At 39.2% G+C, this 21,978-nt stretch overlaps 3 protein-coding genes across 4 annotated transcripts in view; all 3 read left to right on the top strand.

Annotated features, from left to right (window-relative positions):
* Positions 1–2,464, top strand: part of jph1a (junctophilin 1a) — a 28,259-nt gene extending 25,795 nt beyond the window's left edge. Inside the window, exon 6 of the mRNA XM_069512876.1 lies at positions 54–2,464. The gene's annotated coding sequence lies outside the window, so the exon portion shown is untranslated. The remainder of the gene's footprint in view (positions 1–53) is intronic.
* Positions 2,465–7,113: 4,649 nt separating this feature from the next.
* eloca (elongin C paralog a) lies at positions 7,114–10,554 on the top strand. Its single transcript, XM_069512814.1, has 5 exons — positions 7,114–7,355; positions 8,413–8,583; positions 9,001–9,028; positions 9,172–9,315; positions 10,072–10,554. Exons 3-5 carry the CDS (start codon positions 9,025–9,027, stop codon positions 10,260–10,262), a joined length of 339 nt encoding a protein of 112 aa, XP_069368915.1. The 5' UTR covers positions 7,114–7,355; positions 8,413–8,583; positions 9,001–9,024; the 3' UTR covers positions 10,263–10,554.
* A 2,131-nt stretch (positions 10,555–12,685) lies between these two features.
* Positions 12,686–21,856, top strand: ube2wb (ubiquitin conjugating enzyme E2 Wb). 2 transcript variants are annotated; one of them, XM_020087172.2, is made up of 6 exons: positions 12,686–12,788; positions 14,028–14,119; positions 16,973–17,075; positions 19,135–19,290; positions 19,380–19,455; positions 19,546–21,856. In XM_020087172.2, the coding sequence occupies exons 1-6, from the start codon at positions 12,774–12,776 to the stop codon at positions 19,557–19,559; spliced, it is 456 nt and encodes a 151-aa protein (XP_019942731.1). In that variant the 5' UTR covers positions 12,686–12,773; the 3' UTR covers positions 19,560–21,856. The 2 variants fall into 2 exon arrangements, with proteins under 2 accessions (XP_019942731.1, XP_019942730.1); XM_020087171.2 differs by having other exon boundaries at positions 12,776–13,098.
* Positions 21,857–21,978: the final 122 nt, after the last annotated feature.

Raw genomic sequence — 21,978 nt, 5'->3', positions numbered from 1 at the left:
TATGACAATTGCAAAGCAGCCAATTAAATCCAAAATGATCTTTTATGTTGCAGTAAAGCCATGGCAACCGGTACAGTTGCAACGCCGGCCTTGAAAAGTGAAAATGGCGCCAGTGAGACACGGGGGCGGCCGTAGGTGTTTGGGAATCAGCGTGACACCGAAGAGAATCAGGAGGAAGGCAACGCTAACACCGACCTGCCATGGGCCTTCTTCAGGGCCAGCCCCGTGAATTAGCACTCCTTTGGCTTCTCTAAAAGCTGAGGTGAAATGTTGTGTCTAGTGAGATTTTTTTTAAAAAGTTAAAAAATGCAACCAAACATACACAGTCTGAAAAAAGAAGTAATTGAAACCCACTCGTGTGCTGATCCAAGCACTGGTCTCTGTGGCCCACTGCCATGGCAGAGGTAGCGGTGGGCTGACGGACTTTGCTGGAGGAGAAGAGTGTGGAGATGCACTTTTAGATGACGGGAGCAAACAGCTGCCTTTCTATTTTGCCATCTGACGTTTTGATGGGGAGATGTGAGCCCGCCGACCGGAGGGGGGGGGGGCAATGAGGACAGTCGCAGCGGGAGCGTGCTCGAGTGTTCGGAGCGTTTTCTGGGCTTCACACCACTCTTGCAACAGAAAACTGGGCACGGCCGCCGCCAGCAGTCGGTGCTAGCACGGTCACTAGCCAGTCTTACTCGGTTAACCCAATTATTACCGCAGCTTTCTCGAGCTCCGTCCATTGTTACCCAGGATACACTGCTTTGAAACACTCCCCGTGCATGGTACAGTTTTAACATTTGTTTGTTTTCTGTTCTATTGTAGCTTCTTTTTTCGTTCATCGTAGTTCTCTGAATGTTGGTGGCCTGCAGTCATAATGCTTGTAGTTGAAAATTTCTCATCTAAGAATGAGTGGATAAATTTATTTTTCCCTTTTGTTTTTGAAAAGTTCTAGTTGTAATTTGACATTACACATCCGTGTTACTGAACGTGCAATATGTTTTATTATTTCAAAGTAAAGCTACTATATTTTGCCTAAAACAGAGGGTTGTACTATTATAAAAAGAAATGCTATGTTCAATTTATTTAGTTGAACAATTTGAATATGCCTGACTGGACAAAGTGTTGATTACCAGCTGGCATTGTGTTTAGACAGGAGGTTGAGATTGAAGTAGCAAATGTCTTATGTTATTTATTGAATCAGAAGGAAAATTACTTCATGCCAAGACCATTTTTTGCTTGAATTCCTTCATTCTATTCTTTGCTTTCGTTGTTTTATATAACAATAGATGCATAGATGCATTTCACGCAGCCGCTTCTGTGGGCCCGGCAGTGCTTACACGCTGATGAGACTGGATCAGGGCAGTCTTGTGGATGGTTGAAGGTGAATTTATTCAGGTTGAGGCCATGGGGAATGTGGCAGCAGGGAGAAGGAGAGATGCCTTTGAAAAGAAAAGAAAAAAAAAAAAAAAAAGTCTTTACAGTACGACTGTTTACCTCGGAAAAAAGATGAGGAAACACGAGGGGGAGAGATGCCATCCTTGTCTTAACTTTGTTGTGTTGTGGGGGGGGACACTCTGACTGTTGTCATCACCTCCATCATGCTTTTTTAACTCGCTTCATCGTAGCTGTTTAGTCTTTGTTGCGGGTATGGCATGAGTTTCTTTGATTTAAAAAAAAAAGTGGTTATTTACATGCTTGACATTTACTTGTCATCACTACCAAGATTAATTATTTATTCATTGTACAAATGACGTGTTTGTGAACACTGGTAATCATAAAAAAGGGCTTTAATATGGCTGTGGGTTTCTTTGCTGCAGCACGGTATATTTTGGAGGATGCTTCAGCCAGTTAGATGTCTGCAAACTGTCGATATATAACTACCAGAAAACTACTGAAATCTATACAATAAAAGCAGACCAAGAAAACAAATGACTGAACATCTAATTCTTCGCCCTTCTTTGCCCTCGTTTTTCTTTGTTTTCCACGTCTTCACACGAGCATCGTGAGGACTGGAGTTTCAGAGGGTTTAAGAGAACAGTCTGTTTATGGGGGGATATTTTTTTGAAATGCAACATTGCATGTCGGAGACATTTATATATAGATTATTATATACTATTTGTAAGGATTTTTACAGAGCACAATCCAGAATCTGGTATGAGTTGGTATTTTTCTAACAATTTGCACACCTGTATTTTGACAATGGATATAACTTGTTTGTAATTGGTAACGTAAATGCACATATGATAATGTTTGACAGTGGAAAAAAAGTACTTTTATTTCTAATTGGTTGTACTGTATGTACCATTATGGGGATATGAAAGGCAGATGTACTTGTTTGAGTATTTGAGGACATAACGAGGAACTGTGGGAGACTTTTGATATCTCAAGGTTCATGTTACCCCACTGATTTGTGCAAAGTCTTTGGAGATCAAGTTATGTGTATAACAATAAAGATGTTATGCCTTGTTAAATTAAAGTTTGTTTATGTCTATTATTTTTGGCTTTTTCACCAGAGACCTCACCTCATATATACTACACTAAACTAGAATGGCAATCAATAGAGTTCATACATCTGCCAAGGCACACTCATAAATATCAGTCCCCTAAACATGGCAGATTTTTTTCATCGAGAGCCATGAATTATTCTCGGGGGGAAAGTACCCGATTTCGATATGTTTTAAGGATCTGCCCCCTGATCTGGATCCACAACAACGCTTTATGGATTCTGTCTTGGATGATCCCGAACCCCTCCACAAATCTCATGGAAATTGGGTGAGTCATTTTTGCATAATCCTGCTAACAAACCACAGATGAAAACATAGCCTCCTTGGCAGATGCTAAAAACATAATACCCCTATACACCACCGACTATGCTGCACAACATCATTCCACTCAGCCTCTCATTATGGAACATACAGTTGCACTGACATTAAATCTACACTTGGATTTGAACTGATGGATGCAAAGATTTTCACTTGTCTTTCAGGAATGTTTAAAATTCCAGTCTCATGTTCACTTGTATGTATCTGTGATGGTTTGTCGTCTCATCTGTGTTTAACGCCCCCCCCCCCCCATGCGGTGGCCTCACAGTGACCTTCTCATAATGAGATCCGGGGGGAGAAGACCAGGCATGAAATCAAAGTGTCTTGGTCGGGGTCTCACATTAGCAGTGTGAGTGCAGGCAGGTGCCCCAGTTTGCCTTGGGTCAGTTTGTACTGTTTCCACTGCTGATCAGCTGTGGATTAGTGTTGAGTTACACCAGCGTGTAACTCAACTGCCAGCAATCAGCGACGCCATGTCATGCACTTGCCGTGCCCCCTGCCCCGACGCAGGCCGTTGTCTCATCTCACAGTTTCATAGTGACATTTTTGTTTGTCTGCTTGGGGGAGAAGAAAAAAAACGTGCGTTTGCTAAATATACAAACGTGTAAGAGTGGCCTACATGAGACATGTTTATTCAGCAGTTTTAAAATTATCAGGTGCCATTATGGCGTTGGAACGGAATATTGTGGATAGTGTATAAACCTGGCACCTAAAACTCACTATGTGAAGCCGAACTTGTCAGTAATAGTATAGAATATCTCTGTTACTATTCTGATATGGCAAAGCATGCTGGACAAGATTTGGTTGCACAAGCAGTCCTGGACAAATATAAACCCAAACCTTATAAGTGTATCTGCCCTCTTAGACTCCATTTGACAAATTCCAGCGACTACTTTGACCAGCGTGAAGAATCTATGATGATTTTGCTGATGTTCAGAAAACTTGGCTGCACCACCAGAGTCCGTGTTGATTCACTGCAGGAGGACTGCAGTGAAACAACACACCCTGCTGTGTATCTAACATGTATTCAGTTTGATTCCCACTGAACCTTGACCTCTTATAAGTTTCTGATTCATTTACCAGTCACCTCATACGGATTTTTCAGGTTTCCACAGACGCCAGGATGATTTTGCCAGAAGAGAAACATTTGATTTGGAGATGCACCATTAAGAACCACAAGTGATGGAAATGGTTATTATGAATTTAATTATTTCTAATTCCCAAAAAAAACAGGTAAATGTTTAAAAAAATTATTCATGAATGTATTAACTGAGATATGAAGTGTTTCATTAACTGATATTTAAATGGGGGCCTAAAATTAAGAAAAGGAAAAACAGCAGGAAAGTGGAAATGCAGATTTTAAAACATTCTATTTACAGATTTTTTACAAACCTTTGTTTAATTGAACCTATTCATGGATGGATTCATATATTCATTTTAATATCAGGTACATTCATATTTGTTTTTTGAAAATATCTGTTTGTATTCTGTTTTTAAATTACAATTATGTATGAATCAGTGGTTTATCATCTTTTTCATGATACTTGTGGATCTCCACAATACATTACCAGTTTAACCGGACAGATTTTGTAACTGCTCAAATTGAAATAAATTGTGATTTTATTGATAAGATATATGAGATTAATGTGACAATCTAGTGTCAAAAAATGTTATGCCTTTTAGCAAACCTGGATCATTAATTGTTGACAACTATTATATCTTTTCCTTTAGAATTACTTCTATGAAGCTTTTTTAACTTGTATAAAAAGTGTAATTCATTATAAGTATATAATGAATTATCTTATGTAATGTTATTATTGTATATGATAACAGCTGAGCTTTACATCTTCAAGTATTTATATACTATTGATGTGTCACTATATAAATCAATAATTCATGGGGGAAGTTATAAATGCATACAAACACATTAATAAACACACAAATATCTATATAGATGGGAAATGAAACATTGAATGCATATGTATTGCTTTTAAATAACAGATAAATGTGGTTTAAATACTTTGTAGCCTGTACCTATGTAAGTCTTTGCCACATGTTTTGATTGAGAATTTATATTTAGAGAAAAGTGGTTTTAAATCTGCTGTAAAGTGTTTTTAAGTTTAGATTTAACTTCCCCGCTCAGAGTCCAAGCCTCCACCTTGTGTGCTTCTAAAATTGGATTAAGGCTCGTAAGCAGTGAGGGGATATCTGTGGCCAGCGTTTTTCAAAACTGTTGCTAAGACATCAGTATTAAGCAGATCCCCTTTCCATGCCTCGCATAGCTAGCTTAGCTTAGCATCACTTCATCTGTTCTATTTACACTAACAAATCTCAGTTATAAAGCCGCAAACCTATCACTCTGTCATCTAAAGTAAACTATTATCTCTGACTTATAATTTAAACACGCAGCACTTTTCTATTTTTGATGCACGCAGATGTTCCCACAAGATTTGTTTGTTTTTTTTCTTCAGGCAAACACCTGACGTGGACGACTAAAAAAATAAACACGCAAGTCATTTCACTTATGTGCAATTTATACACGGGACTTTTCGTGTCCTGTTTATCTGGTGGCATGTGAACTATGCTGAAAGTTTGATCATAGCCTCTGTAGGCTGAGTCGACACTGTTCAGACAATAAGACCATTGTAGCCGCAAGCTATTGAATATTACTCTTTTGTGAATAAAAAGAATTGAGAAAATTAAATGTCATTATTTTTCCTTTTCGCAGAAGTCGGTGGCTTTGATTTGTCATTGTATTGCAGGTTGGAGCCGACTGTTAATAACTGGATCAGAATATTTATAAATAATAACATGCTGTACTAAATATATTAAATATAATCTACTACTATGACACATTCAACACCTGATTAAGAGACTCCACCCTTGTGTTGGGTTATATAACATTACACAATCACTTCTTTTAATATTGCATGAACACATTTGTAATAATAATAATAATAATAATAATAATTTGCCTGACATTATATCCATCCAAGGATCATGTGTGTGTGTGTGTGTGTGTGTGTGTGTGTGTGTGTGTGTGTGTGTGTGTGTGTGTGTGTGTGTGTGTGTGTGTGTGTGTGTGTGTGTGTGTGTTGTGTGTGTGTGTGTGTGTATATGTGTGTGTGTGTTTGTGTGTGTGTGTGTGTGTTGCTCTGGGTCAATGTTCAAACTATCACTAAACAATATGATGATATCATGTGAATGTTGTTGTTCTCGTGGTAGCCATGCTCATTGTCTTGTTGAGGTGACCACATGCACTATTTTAACATTATTGTAAATTGTATTGTAAATTGATATTTATTATACATGGCCTGACTCATCACCAGAGTCCTTTGTGACAAGTGATGAGTCGGTGATGCTCCTCTGCAGCAGCAGTTCTCGAGGTTAAGAGCAACATAAGAATCGCAGGGCGCCGGAACTCGCTGCAGGCAAAAGGGACAATACCCTCAGATTGATTGTGACAAGCCTTACCCTCTTTTCAGAGAAGTGCCCAAAGAAATTCCTCCCCCATCACTCCCTATCATGACTAAAACTATGACCTGGTTTCACTCAGGGCCTCTCTGACAAAGCCATTGTACTAATCACACATGATCCTGTGTGGTGACATTTGACCAGGTCTGCTGTTGAAACTGATGCAGAGGAAGTGGATATCTGCTGGTGGAGTTATTGTGGGACATGGTCTGCAGAACAGATGATATGGTATCACACCTTTACAGAACTTTATGTTAATAATGAAATGTTTCAACAAACAAACAACTTGCACTGAGAATCTTAAAGGATAAGTGGTAAGATAATGACTGGATGTTGAAAGCATGTTTCAACCAAGTGAACACAACTGTGCCTGCACATATAAAATTAAAACTCTGCAGAGTGCAGCACACATGAATGCATAAGATGTTAAACAAACATTTAGTTTCACCAACTATTATAAAGATGGACAAGTAGCGATACTCCTATAGTAGGGACCTAAATTTGTTTACACAGTTACACATTATAAGGACATGTCTTCCTCTGGGACAAAAAAAACAGTCCCCATAAGGTAAATTTAATGATTTACCTTATGGGGACTGTTTTTTTTGTTTTCTAAGGTGAACGTTTTAAAGTAAGGTTCAGGCTAAGGTCAGGTTCAGGTTAGGGTTAAGTTAAGAACAGAGTGAGGCAAGTTGTAGCTATAGTTAAAGTTACAGTCTTCAGGAAATCAAAGTAAGACAATGCAATGTCCTCTGATGACATGGAGACATGTGCGTGTGTGCGTGTGTGTGTGTGTGTGGGTGCAGGAAAGTGAGGTCTGAGAAGTGTACAATCAATGTGTTCAAGGGAGGGATGATATCACTTGGCACGACAAGTTTGTTTGCATATATTGAGTGTGCATGTGTGCGTGTGTGTTAAGGAAGCCTCGTTCTAAGGGCCCACAGCAGCCTCCCCAAAATAGAGCCGAGAGCAGCTGCAGCGGGGTGGGTCGTATCAGAGAGACATCAAAGCGGCTGCTGTCACCCGCCTGCTCTGATCATGAGCACTAATGGTGTAATGGGGGACTGGAAGGTCAGTGATTGTTTTTGGTTGGCTGTGTGTGAGTGTGTGTGAGAGAGAAGGTGTCAACAGGCAACACAGGCAGGAAGTTTCCGGAACACAACTTGCAGCATTACTAGACTTGGTATTACTGGAAGAGAAACAGTCAGATGTCACCCTTGCACAAGTCCTATAACACGTCTCTGTGTGAATGTGTGAAGGGGAGAAAATGTGGGTAAAAAAAGTTCCATGATGAGCATTAGACTCCTTCAGAGAGCACCTCTGGGTCAACAGGACAATTTACAGGCACGCTCAGTAATCGGCTCTGTGAGTCACAGCTCAGATATCTCTGCGTCAATTTTGTGGCCTCACATTTCAACAGTCATCACTTTTCCTACATGAAAGAAGTCTGAACCTGACCGTGACTACAGCGTGTGCCCTCTTCTCCACCGTCTGAGCTACGACCAGCGCCCTTTAGAAGAGAAGTTATCGAAAAACAAACTTAATTCCAGTTTTAAAAATGTGAGCTTTCCAGTTGTTGCTGTGAAGTGACTATTGTAACATGTCCTCCTTTTGAGATCAAAATAACGCTCCCATGTGGAATTGATCATTGTGCTGAGACTTCTCCCTGTGTGTGTGTGTGTGTGTGTGTGTTTGTGTGTGTGTGTTTCATTCTTTCTTGAATCCAGATTTATGGGCCTTCACAAAGTCTCTGTCATGTCCAATCAGCACCTGCTCTCACTCATCACAGGCAGAGGAGACAGTCAGGGACGTGAACCAGGAGCAAATACGCCCCCTACAGGCTTAATAGGACAATATCAATTCTGAAAAATAGCCCATGAACCATTATTTGAAGAGTTACCTCAACTATTTTTAAACATAAAGAATAAACACTCACCGCCCTTAATACATAGTGACAAATATGTCGGGCATATTTGCCTCTTACTTTTTTTATTTTGTTTTATTGATTTATATAATTTTAGGAAACCTCTCCCTCCCTAAAGACTTTTTTTTAAATACATCAAACTTGATTTTTTTTATGTCAACACTGACATTTCATTTTTATTCTTGTTCCAATTTTCGCTGCAAGCTGAATATATAATCAATGTGAGGAGGAACGGGTTTTCACTGCGAGAGGAATTCCACGGAAGACATTTACTGCGGAACGGGGGTGTTCATACAAACCGGTTCCGGGTGTCACTAGGCTGCTGGCTAACATTAGCTGAAAAGCAATCTCCGCTGCAGATTCGTCCACAGTGTGGTAAGAGACGATGTTACGATTCGCTTACACGCTGTTGTGTGTCGGTGTGTGTCGTTGTCTTTGTGTGTCGTGAGCTGTAAACACGGAACAGCCGATAAAAGAAAAAACTTCAATTCTTTGGCACGGTGTTAGCCTGCTAGCCAACGCAAGCTAACGCCGACGGTTGCAAAATAATCTAAAACAGTTCGGACACTGGATCAAATGACCGCGATCGTAGTCTGGTTTGAGTAATCAGATTAATTTGTGCGTTTCTACGTTTATTTCAACGACAGCTTCATTAACGCCAGCTCATTGTTTAATCTGGCGTTGCGTTAATATTCTCAAGATACTTGATGTGATTGTCTGATGCTTCAGTCAGTTTCTGCTCCTAACACTGTTTATAAGGAAGGTTTATAAATATCCTATGTTCCTTTTCAGGATTGACAGAAATCCAAGATCAGGATGGGTGAGTGATGAACGTCTTTTTTTATCCTACACTTTCTTAGAAAGTGTGTGTGTGTGTGTGTGTGTGTGTGTGTGTGTGTGTGTGTGTGTCACTGAGGCATCTTGCTAGCACCTGTTCAATATTGTCTCTCTGTTGCTCCACAGACGGTGAAGAAAGAACCTATGGTGGCTGTGAGGGGCCAGATGCCATGTATGTGAAGTTGATCTCCTCAGACGGCCACGAGTTCATAGTGAAAAGAGAACATGCCTTGACATCTGGGACTATTAAAGCCATGTTGAGTGGGCCAGGTGAGGATTGTGACATGAGGTTTAAAAATAAATAGCACTAATAATTTATTTGTAACTCAAGAGGAATCTAGTCATTTTGGATTTTTTAATACAGTCAGTAACCCCCAGAAAATGTGCTGATTTTCAGCACATCTAGTCGTCCTTTGTCGCATCCATTGCCGAACATTTGTCACTTGTTTGACAGTTTACATTTTCTCATTCGACATCATTTAAATGAGAAGGATGCAGGTTCACTTTTCGTTCGGCTCTGAGCAGGTTTAATGTGATAATGGCTGATGCTTTGTGCCAAGAATCTGCATTATTTAGATTAGTTTCAAGTCAGTATAGAAATAACTCTTTGGGAGATGCAGCCCCTTAAACGTGGTGATCAAATTCAAGAGGTTTAAAAATAATTGGATATTTCACTATTACATGTTTTTTGGGCAGTGGTTCATCATTTAATGTCAGTTCATGTTTTAAAAAACATAAGTAAAAGCATAATGATGGTATTGATGTTTCATTTTGCCTGTCCAGCTGGTGGCACTGTGTTCCCTCCATACTGCAGTTGTGTTACCTCCTAATCAACATGAATTATAGGATTGCTTCCAGTGTTTGGCAGATGTATCTTGCAGAATTATTCTGTTTACATATCTATTTCCCAGACAGGTTATTCAAATGTGTATTTTCGTCAATTGCATGATTTAAAACATTGTTTCTGTTGGGTTTTTTTTTTTTTCCTTCCTTCTCATGACACCTTCTGTAACCCTCCATCTGCAGGTCAGTTTGCTGAGAATGAAACCAATGAGGTGAACTTCAGGGAGATTCCGTCTCATGTCTTGTCCAAGGTGTGCATGTATTTCACCTACAAGGTCCGTTACACCAACAGCTCCACAGAAATCCCTGAATTTCCCATCGCCCCGGAGATCGCACTGGAACTGCTGATGGCTGCAAACTTTTTGGATTGCTAAAGTTTCAGAGATCATGTAGAAGCTTAAAACATTTTTTGGATTTTTTAAAATATTTAACTTGTTTTGCCATGTACATCATATGAAACATGAATGAGTATATAAAACCACGAGACGTTGTTGTTATTTTTTGCACCTGGCTTTCTGTTTGAATTTTATTAGTATTAAAGAATTTTGTTTTAATAAAATGAAAGGATATGACAGGCTGCATCCCTTCCCCAAGAATGTGATAAATGTGTCCCCTGCCCCAAAAATCTTTGTTCACCTCCATCTTAATAAAATACCTGTTTGGTGAGCTCTGTGTTAGTTTTTACTAATGTACCTGGTTCCATAGGAAGCACACTTGACTTTAAATACCACTTTCACAAAAAAAGTTACTTCATGATGTGATGGGGATATCTTAGAGATGATATATATAGCGGAGTCATTTGTAAGGCTTGGATCTGGGGGAAATATCCGTGGGGATAATTTGATTAGTGAAAGTAATACTTCTAAAATGAGTCCAGCACACGATTCCTATGACTCCCAGCAATCCCCCACTCTCAGACATGACCAAAACATATGAGTGAGACTTCAGCCATATTCAGGATGTCTATTTTTTTGAATGTTTAAATTAAATGTCCTGTAGTGCTCCCATATGAACTCTTTAAAACAATATGAGTCTACATTTTGCACAAGATGAACAGGACTTCTTTCATCTCCTTCAACCACATGATGATGCCCTTGTTTATTCTCTCCCAAGGTCATCTGTATAAAACACATGCGTGGGAGGATTTGCTTTGCGGTTGCACTCCTCCATTAAACCATTGATGAGTCAGTTGGTAAAAAGATGTGTCTGAATTTTCCATGAGAGCAAAGTGGAAGCCAATGGTGTGGGTGTTTGACAACATAAGTAAAATATTTAGGGCTAACAAGGGTGTTTAATGTCACATGTTAGAGAATAGCATGATACTTCACATATGCTGTTTTCTGATTTACACAAGAGAAAGTGAAAATAATTATATGAATCTTCAAATTAGGCAAATACAAGCTGTCATGATCTAATCATTTCAAATGCTGTTGCTGCTTGAATATAAAAATATACAGTAAATGGCCTAATGTAGTCTTTCTAAGAGGTTGCATAACTCTGCTTTTCCAGTGAAGGTGAGGGATCTGTTTTGAGCTATTATCTGGCTAATGTGTCGGCCATATCAGGTGCAAGCTCATATCACATCTCACTTACAGTGGCCACTGAACGTTCTAAACTCTGCTGGCACAGATACATGGATATACTTCCTGTTTGTCATTGAATGTGCAGATGGAATGAAAAGGCTTTGGGTTATAAGGTGATACTTTTATGTTTTTTTTAAAGAATACAGCTTTGATGTGTTTCTATTCAACTGAGCTGTAAATGAGAGCTGGAACCGAGAAAACACTTAACTACACAAATGTCAGATGTTATGATGAAAGGGACTATAGGCTTAATAGTGTAATTTAACATCAACAGGCACTTTGTAAGAAGGGCCAGACTGCATCTGCTGAGGAGACTGAGGTCTATTGGAGTGCAATCATTTTCTACCTTCATCCTTCATCCCAACAGCCATAAGACTTTTCAACAAGCACGTAAAAACAGTGTAATAATCATTCCTCTCATTTTTCTGTATCTACCGCCTACATATATTTATATATCTATTTGATGTGCAATATTTATATTCAATCTTTAGGTGCAATACTTTTTGAATTGTTAAATCCCAATGTATATTCTCCACTCTCATGTGCAATAATCACTGTGAATTTTCAGGTAACTTTGTATATTGTTTCAATTTTTCTTTATATATATATGTATGTATATTTTTATTCTTTTTTTTATTTCTATATTTATATCTGTACTCTATCCTAATGCCCTTCTGCTGCTGTAATGTTGAAATGTGTGTGAAAGTGTGGGATGAATAAAGTCGATCTTATCTTGTCTTTTCTTATCTTATCTTTGCAGAGATGCTAAACTAAGGTAGAATAAAATAATAAAAAATAAGATGTATCGTGATTGATCCTCTGCAGAGGAAATCAATTGACACATCAGTACAAGGCAGTTGCAGAGCACAGTACAGGAAATGAAAATAACAATATGAAAGAAACAGAATGCAGAGTAAATAATATACAAGAGAAAAAAGATAAAAGTTGGTACGCATATTGTTATGCAGTATTTATTCTGTTTACACTGTACATTTTAAGTTCTTTAATGGTTGTATTTTTATTAATACATTGTTTTATTTTAATGTATTAATTTCCTTTTAATTTTAAATAGATAATCTAAATCAGGGAGGGTGGGCAGGTCATGTCTCCGGACCTGTGTGATGTCAGTGTATGTTAGATTCAGATGTATTGATTTATCTAATTCATGTATTAAAAGCTGATGGATGCTCCTCTGACATCACTCTGGTTTGTTTTCCTTCTGTCACAAACGACTCCTCCCGTCACGTGACCTCCTGACGTACAGTCCTCCACTGGTGCGGAGAGGAGGGGGGGGTTTCCAACATGGCGTCGATGCAGGTAAGAATACAATTGACAGCGATCGCATATTTATGATTTAGCTCAGCGTCACCTCGGGCTTCTCCGCCCGGCTCACCCACTTGTTCACCCGCGTTCGTGCGCCCGTCCGAGGCGGCGGTGACATCGTGGCCGAAGCGGGGACATTTCGGGCTGAGGCGCTCAGGTTTAGCGCTGAGCTCCGGAGCTAGCAACACAAGTAGCCCATCATCACCAGCAGCCCCGAGTCCAGGCTAACACGCAGCTTCCTGGACAGCGGTGTCGAGTTGTGTAGACGGACATGTTGCGTGTTTTTCCTCGCAGTCACACACGGGTGATAAGTGTGTGTCGTGTGTTGAATACAAGTTTAAATGAAGTGTATTTGTTGTGGTACCGTTTAGCTGAGGTTAGCTAGCTAACGACACAGTGCGCAGATTGAGCCTCCTGGAGCCGAGCAGGTGCATCCGAGCTCAGGCTCCTCGCGGGGAAAAGCTCTTAAAATCCAGTCTCGTGACGGATGAGTGTGGTTTGTTATTTATGTATCAAACGTATAGTTTCCTGTGTCTAAAAGCGTTTGTTTTACATACACGGGAAAGACGTGAAATCAGGCAGGGCGGAGTTTAGCTTCAACTCCTGTGACATTCAGCTTCGCCTCACCTTTTAAAACCTAATGTAAGATCAGATCAGACTTTTTAGATCCCACGTCGAGAAAATTCACTTATTTCAGTGGCAAACGATCAGAAAGAGGCAGACAAGAGAGGAGAACAAACAATAGAATCAAGTTAAAAGCGAATACAAATATATAATATGTATATAAAGTACACATTTTACTGTGGAGATAGAGTTTGTATAAAAATGTACTTGAGTAAAGTGCAGTGAGACAATGATTGGATGTAAACTGTATTGATATATAGAGTACATACAGATACTGTTGGTAGGTATGATATACAAAATGTATATAATATAATAAATTTATAAAATTCCTATGAAATATATATGTATATGGTATGAATACACTCACCTTAGTATACTAAATAGCAGCATAACAGATATAGTATGATTTTATAAAGTTCTAGGTATAAATTCACAATAGTATACAATATTGTAGGGTATAATATATAATGGTGTTCATTTTTATTTTACTGTGGTTGTATTTGATTATGTTTCTAAACTAACAAATGGTCTTGATTTTCTATTTGTTATATATAAATAAATAAATATATATATATTCTGCTGAAAACCCAAACATGTTTCCTCCAACAGAAAAGGCTACAAAAGGAATTATTAGCCCTGCAAAATGATCCACCCCCTGGGATGACGCTCAATGAAAAAAGTGTACAGAACACCATCACGCAGTAAGTGTTGTGTTTTTATTTTAATCTGAATGATGTGTTAAAGCTCAACTGTCATCCACACCTGTAGTAGACACTGGAGAAGGTTTGCATCTATGAATAAACACATTTCCCCTGTGGCCTGTTTCATCACCATCAGAGAACAGAGCGTCAAAGGTAACTGTTGCGATAGCAGTGGTGGTAAGAGTGCAGCGACTGGTGAGGAGAAATCAGGGTCATTCGAGCGACTGGCTGCCCTGGTCCCCTCAGTAGAGCGTCTCTAATGCACAGTGTCACTAATCGTCCTTATAAAATATTTAGTGGTTGGCATGCAGGAGTTGGGTTAGAGTGGCAAGGAGCAGAGGCTGCTCAGCTGACCTTTCTGTCTGGGTGTCTTGGTGTTCCTGTGAATACTCCTGCAGTGGGACTCAAATTGTGTCTAACAAGCAGTAAATAATATCTGATATCCTGTGAATTGATTCAAGACGTTCGATTGTCTTTCATTTGCTTTCACAATGAAAGTGAATCACAGTGAGGAGGTGTAACACATTATTGATTCACCTCAGATTTGTTGATGTTTTGTTGTCATGTATTCGTCATTCTCTGCTCAAGAGTTTAAAACCACAACCTTCACTTTAAACTTTAAACAAATGAATAATGTGACATTTATCTTGATAAATACCCATATCAACTTATCTTTTTTATCCTCTGGACATCATATGTAGCCATATCATCCGGCCCTGTCTTGTGGCATCACATGTTTCAGTGCTTGTGTTTAGTTTCAGATTTGTAACAATGGAATTTCCATGATGTTGACGTCTCTCTCATTGCTTAACAATGACCTGGTCGGGGTGACTACATGTTGTTGTGATTCTGAAAAGCCTCCCAACCAGTTCTGCTGGCTTCTGCATCCCCAGGTTTGCAATGGTATGCATGGGTGTGTCTATATGTCTCAACTCAGATGTTGAAAGGACTCATCTACCTCGAGTTGGCTTTCACTGAGAGATAGTAATGGAGATTTGTATTGTCTTTTTTTTTTTTTTTTATCACGCCCTAAGTCCCAGTGTAGTAAGATACAAACAGTATGTTCCTGCTTGACATTCAAGCTAACCTTCATCCAAACACTTGAAAATGCCTCGCTGGTGACAACGCTGTGTGTGACACTGATAAGGTGACGGTGTGTTTTTAGTTTTATATCTCTTGTTTATATAGTACACTGTCTCTCAGAATTTGATTACAGCGTGTTTCATGTGTGTGCAGTGCACAAGGCTTAGCTTCAGCTAAATGACTCTGTTATTTTTGTTGACGGCGTCATATAATCATCAGGCTCTGGGGAATTTGAGCAAGTTGAGGGCAGTGTCCTTGGAGTCCCTGTCCACGTGGTTTGCATCAGGTGTAACTCAGCATCATGTACAGTGATACTGGCTCCCTCTAAGCTTTTTTTGCTCCTGGAGGGAATCACAGTATTGTTCAGATACTCTGACCATTGAACTTGCTAAGTAGTGACCTCGTATGTTGGCCTAAATTATCATGTGCCCCAAGCTATATTCGAAACAGTCATGAGGCTATAAACATGAACAACAGCCACAAGTCGCTTCAGTGTCCTATCTGCTCTGCTTCCCTTGAAGAAATTAGGTCAGAGATTGTAATGCTGCCTTCACTGTTCCTTTTCCCCTCTCCTCTGAGGTTTCTGCTATGAGCAGGCAATCCCACATAAATGTTCTGCTCTGGCTTGTTCGCCACTGACTTTATATCTAACCCCTGAGTTTGTGCCACATTGAGAAATTGACTGACCGAAATGAGCCCCTTGTATTTGCAACTGTCTGCCTTTCTAAGCAAGACACTGAATCCCTTGCAGCTCAGTCAGCACAATTCTGGAGCCCGGCTGCAGAAGAGAAAATAGATTTTATCCACTGGATCAATAGAGTATCACATTATTACTAATCCACTGTCATAACCCAGCTGAATATTGAATGTCACCGGAATAACTCAGAAGAAAAACTGTTAATTATACACTTACTGCAGCGCTGGCAGCTTATATTAATTTGTATTATTGTATTTGAATGATAATGAGATGTGACCTGTTCAGGTTGTTGTGCCCATGTTCTTTTCTAAAGTTAGAGATAGAAGGTAGAGCCTGTTATTGATCAATCTTATGATCTCATTAATTGTTCTTGTTCATCGATTCTCAGCACGTTACAGAAACTACAGCCAAGGCTGATGAGAAAATGTTAGTTTTGCATTAAGTCGTAGTATCTGTAAATGCAAATGCATGTAAATGATCTGTTGGTGGCACTAGATTATTAGCCATGCTTGCAACGTGAAATACAAGTGAATGGAATAACTGGTATATTCATTGTTGGTAAAAGCCTGGTAAAATCAACAATGAATATACCAGTTGTTCCATTCACTTGTATTTCAGGTTGCTAGCATGGCTAATATAAGAAATAACCACAACAACTTGCTATGTATCAGTTTCCTCTCAGAGCACAGTCAGGGTCTGTTGCCAAAGAACGTGTTTACCTGTTATGACTACTTGACATGAGGAAATGAATAATCCCGGTGTTACTTCCTCTGTTATATTGAAAAATAAAATTTAGCAAAAGATCAGCCTTAAAATTGTCTCATAAAATAAACAACTATAAAATCTTATCCCTCAGTTGTTTTTTTAAACTTGAGGGCTTTGTTAATTTTAAGTTTCAGTGTGAAAAACTTTGTAATCGAAACAGCATTTCAACTGATAAAAATCCAGATATTTATCTGATGATGCTGTTACTAATATTAGAAGTTTTTGTACGCCACACTGAGTGTTTGGTGATCTGTGTGGGGTGCTTAAATGAGATGTTTTAACATTTTAATATTGTGCCTTCTTTTCAGGTGGATTGTAGACATGGAGGGAGCCACTGGCACACTGTATGAAGGAGAGAAGTTTCAGTTGCTTTTCAAATTTAGTAGTCGATATCCTTTTGATTCACCTCAGGTAAGCAGAAGTTGCTTCGCAGCCATCTCTTTGTGTGTGATAATGTGTGTGTGTGGCTATAAGTGCTCAGGGTAGAGCTTTGTGCGGTTCATTTATCATCTACTCTTAAGGACCTTGAAAGCCCCGACGGTGTTGACCATCAGTTTTGTACTGTACCATCCTGAGGCTGTTCAACGTGACAACTCTGGGACACTGCTAACTGAGTGTTTTCAACCTAAAATTGAAAGTGGAAGAACATTTATTTGTTCTCTCAAAAGTTGAATATATTCACTTTAATGTCCAGCATATAATCTCAGTTTGATGAGAGTGAAATGAGCCTTTCCCAAAGCAAATTGATTCGCGTCCAGAGGTACAGCTTTTCCAAACAAAGGCAAAAAAGTGAACACCTGTGTAAATGATCCCTCTGCTGTCTGGATTCCTGCAATAATCACAACACAGTGGCTTCACAGTTGTTACTGGATTGGAGCTCGGTGTTCAAATGCCGGAGCCAGGAATCATTGACTCCGATAGACACCAGCACAGAGCTGCCTCTGAAGCCACGTTTGAAGGGATTAGTTGATCTCAACAATCTTGTTTCACTCATCAGGATCCTTCCCACCTAAAAATAGCGAATGAGGCTCTGTTGACACAATTAGATAAACTCTGCTACTTAGCCACTATCCTCCCAAATAGGAAGGACAGGCTGTCAGAGTGCTCCTCTGTTGGCCTCCTCTCTGGGCCCCCAAGGGAACATCTGTGTTAAGTGTTGTGCTTTATTATTGGTTTTTGGAGGAGCTTCAGAGGTAATTCTTTATTCTACTAATTGTGAATTAGTTTTGTGCATGTGTGCTGCCTTTTGGAAGACACACACACCCCCTTAGCAAATGCTATTATTGTCATGAAAAGAACCCACTTCGCCAACTGATAACTTTTGCATTAACAGCTTGCATATCTTCATGATGGCCCTAAAGCCTGCAACCAGTGCAGTTTACTTTTGTTTTGTTAAGCTGGCGCTGCGTAGGCTTACTGGTTGAAATTGTGTAAACCATCACGGCCTCTTCTTGCACCAACTTTCAACAATGTCATGTGATTTATTGCAATTTTGAGGATTTTCTTTTTCACTGGTGTTCTCAGCAAATGCCTTCCTGACTTATAACAGATGTTGTTGGGAGTATTTTTCTTGCCTATTAGCAATGTAGTATTCTTAAACATACATGGTTATTGCTTGTTTTCCCTGATTGTGAGTTAACAGTATGTACTGTGAGGTAGTGCAAAAGTATTGCGAGAGAACTTAAAACGTATTGTAAGAGAACACTGAAGTAATCCCCATAAATATTTTTGGTGTGACCCTTTGTTAGCACCATATAAAACACATAGGTGCATTATATTATCTATTGTGCCTGTGCGCTCAAAGCTATTGCTAATATCCCTAAACCGTGTGTTTCGCAGACATTATAGTAAATATTTAAACTCTCTGCCAGCATCAGGCTTTCATTTGTCTTGACGTCCTGAGTGCAGTGTCATCTTTGCTCTCTGCACCTCTCTCTAACACTCATCCTGTCACCCCCCTCCCCTCCAGCCCTGCTGCACTCTCCTGTGAGGCCACGACTGGTGCCAGGCGGCCTCAGCCCATTGTTATCCTTCATTACCCTCTTTACACTTTCACCTCTCTCTACTTTAGCACTACAGTCTTGAGTTCCTCTCATCACGCTCACTGTATCTCCTTGGTGGCCCTGAGTCTTGCACCCTTTTATTTCCTAATATCCCCTGATCCTTTTTTATTGAGCACGTCTCCTCTCCCAGTCTGTCGTTCCCCTTTTCCCCCTCTCTCACCCCTACCCGGCCCCTCTGTCCTAATCCCAAAGCTTCATGTTGCTGCAGTGGGCTAAGCCTGAGTTTATACAGCAAGTATCATTAGTTTCCATCAAGAGTGGAAAAAATCTCAACCTTTTCCCGATTAGTTCTCTGGAAAACAAAATGATCTAAGTTTATCTCATGTTTTTTCAGAGTGAAATACTCACCTGTGTTTTATCATGATGCATTCAGTGACGCATCTTTTTTTTTTTTTCTTTGTTTGCAGGTAATGTTCACAGGAGAGAATATACCTGTCCACCCTCATGTGTATAGCAACGGTCACATCTGTCTGTCTATTCTAACGGAAGATTGGTCTCCAGCCCTCTCAGTGCAATCAGTTTGTCTTAGCATTATCAGCATGTTGTCCAGCTGCAAAGAAAAGGTACAGATACAGTTATGTTATATCTGGGGCAATAAATACAGAGATAGATGATGTTTTTAAATGCTCACTTCTTGTTTCTTTTTCTGCAGAGACGACCGCCTGATAATTCATTTTATGTAAGAACGTGTAACAAAAATCCAAAGAAGACAAAATGGTGGTATCATGGTGAGTGTTTTCTTTTTTGGTTGGCGGTCATAAGTAGGTAGACATGTCATTGAATTTGATGTGACAATTATTTTTGTTTTTCTTCCACAGATGATACATGCTAATGTACAAACTTTGTAATAATCGTAGAAGAAAGAAGTCCTACTGACCTACGTAAAAGCACTTTTTAATCATTCAGTCTTTGAACTCTGACCTGAGACTGGAACAGTGGATACCATGCTCTGGAGGCTCTTGACTGCATTTCTCCCCCGCGGGCAGTTGGATGCATGTTGTAGTCCGTTGTAATATAAAGAATAAAAATAATTGACAGTTTAGATGCACCCAAGATGGATTGTTTTTGGCAAAAAGGTAGTAATGCAGAGAGCGAGCAAAGTGGATTTGAGGTGAGAAAATTACAATACCTGTTTTAAGATTATTACTGTTACTTTTTTGTTTCGCGTGTGGGTGCATTTTAAAGGTCCTTGTGTTGTGCAATAATAACTGATGGATGCATGCTTGGGCCTGCAAAGAGAAATCCAAATCTAATTGTTTTCTGGAAGGAATCGGACCATCGTAACCCCAAGGAAATGCTTCATCTGTTTTTTTGTTTTAGTTTTTTTTTGGAAATATATTATTATATGCACTGTGAAAGTATCTAGTTTGAAAAGGCACTATTAGTTCATTATTCACAACATGCAGTTGTACTGTAAGCAGTCCTCCATATATTTAACAGGTGACAAGGTTTTAGTTTGCAACCACTGTCAAGAGTTCACACGAGTTTCCTCTCCATTTTCCAACTTGAGACCCAGTTGCACTTCTTCCTTCTGTTGGACAGAATGTCGGTACAGGAATAAAACGGATACGACAATGCGATCGCTCACTCGGTCAGTCAGTTTGGTCAGTCAGCGTGCATCTCATAAACCTGGGCTCAACTCGTGTGGCGTTCGCTCGTCCAGCCTTGAAGACGTGCAGCGGCCTCTCTTCCATTTAAAGAATGTCTGAGACCATTGTCGCATGATCCATTTTTATTTGTAAGATACTTTTTTTTTTAAACTCATGCTTTAATCTTCTAAAAATATTTGGTTTTAAATGTCTTGAGTTCTTTTTTGTACTGTTTTTCAACTTGCTGATACTTTGGGGGGAAAAGGGGGGGGGGGGTTGTTTTGATGGGTCAGTATGTTTTTGGTTAAAATTTTTTTCTTTCTTTTTGTATTTGTTATTTAATTTAAAAATCTTTTCGTTTCATCTCCAGAACGGTAATGAATGACGAAAAAGGACTCTTTCTAGAAGTTGTAATGATGAGGCTTTTGTGATTCCCCCTGGTCAGAGTTTTTGGCTCAGGTACTTTTTTCAATAAAGAGATCACCTCTAAAAAGATACCTATCAGATATTTTGAATTTAACTATATTTTCACCAAAAGAGACTGTTATGTTGTAAACTTATAACATGTCTGAAACTATTGTATATATACGTCTTTAAATTGTTGGATGGTGTGAAAGAAATTAGCAGAGGATGCATTTACTTTATAGCAGAATGATAATAGGAGTGCTTTATTTTATTGGATGCTAGTTTGCATCTTTTGCTAATTAGAATGTGTACAGACAGCAACAAACACTACTGTTGGTAAAAAAATGTTTAGTAGTTTTACAGTGGGGGTGCATGCAATTTTAAACCCTGCTTTTTCTTATTGGCATCAGACATCGTGACAACTTTTAGTCTTTTCCATAACTTAGGTCATGGTTAATGGGATGGATATTACAAACCCTCCAGAGGCTCTTTTTGTCATTTTAAGACTGTAATCACTCCATTCCTCAAAATGTTTATCGCCATCCAGTCAGAGATACTTGAATTTTCCATCAAGGGTTGTTTGTGTTGCATTTGCTTTTTTCCAGGGTCTAGCTGAGTTTCTTGAATGAACTTGAGTGAATGTGATGACTCTCTAGAAGAGATTACCACAGCACACCGCTATCTCAAAACTATATTGATAACTTAAAAGTCATCTATTTAACCAATGATTTTTTTTTTTTAGAAAATAATATCTTCATCATAAGGGTCTTGTCTGCTGTTGCTGCGCTTTAAGGTAAAAGACGGGGGGACTGAAACGATTGTGTCAATGCAGTAACAACGGCACCTGTGTGGGGACAGAAAGCCCTCACCCAGTTGGCAGTAGACCAGTAGGGATTTGAGAAACTTTCGCGTGAATATGTTACAAGGGTTTGGATGTGACATAATTTTATTTTAATTTTATTTTTCTTTTCAATGTGGTTTGAACTCTTAGCTTGCAGGTTGTTGTGAGTGATCAACACTAATGAGGGTGTGGTATTTATATTTGAAAAATGTTTGTTCTGGGATGTGCAAGCTCCATGTAATAGGTGCCTGTTCATTTTCATAATCAATAATAAAAAGCAAAGATTCACTTTTATTCCACCTTGGTTTGCGCAATGTTTGAATATGAAATGCCTCTTTTTTGCAGCTTGTTAAAGCTGTAATGGATTTTATTCTGATGTACATAAAAAACAAAATAGTCCCAATCTAAAGGGAGCA

Source organism: Paralichthys olivaceus, chromosome 17 (assembly GCF_024713975.1).
Source record: "Paralichthys olivaceus isolate ysfri-2021 chromosome 17, ASM2471397v2, whole genome shotgun sequence".
Taxonomy (NCBI): domain Eukaryota; kingdom Metazoa; phylum Chordata; class Actinopteri; order Pleuronectiformes; family Paralichthyidae; genus Paralichthys; species Paralichthys olivaceus.
Note: the sequence above shows the minus strand (reverse complement) of the source record. Positions and strands in the feature narration are given on the sequence as shown.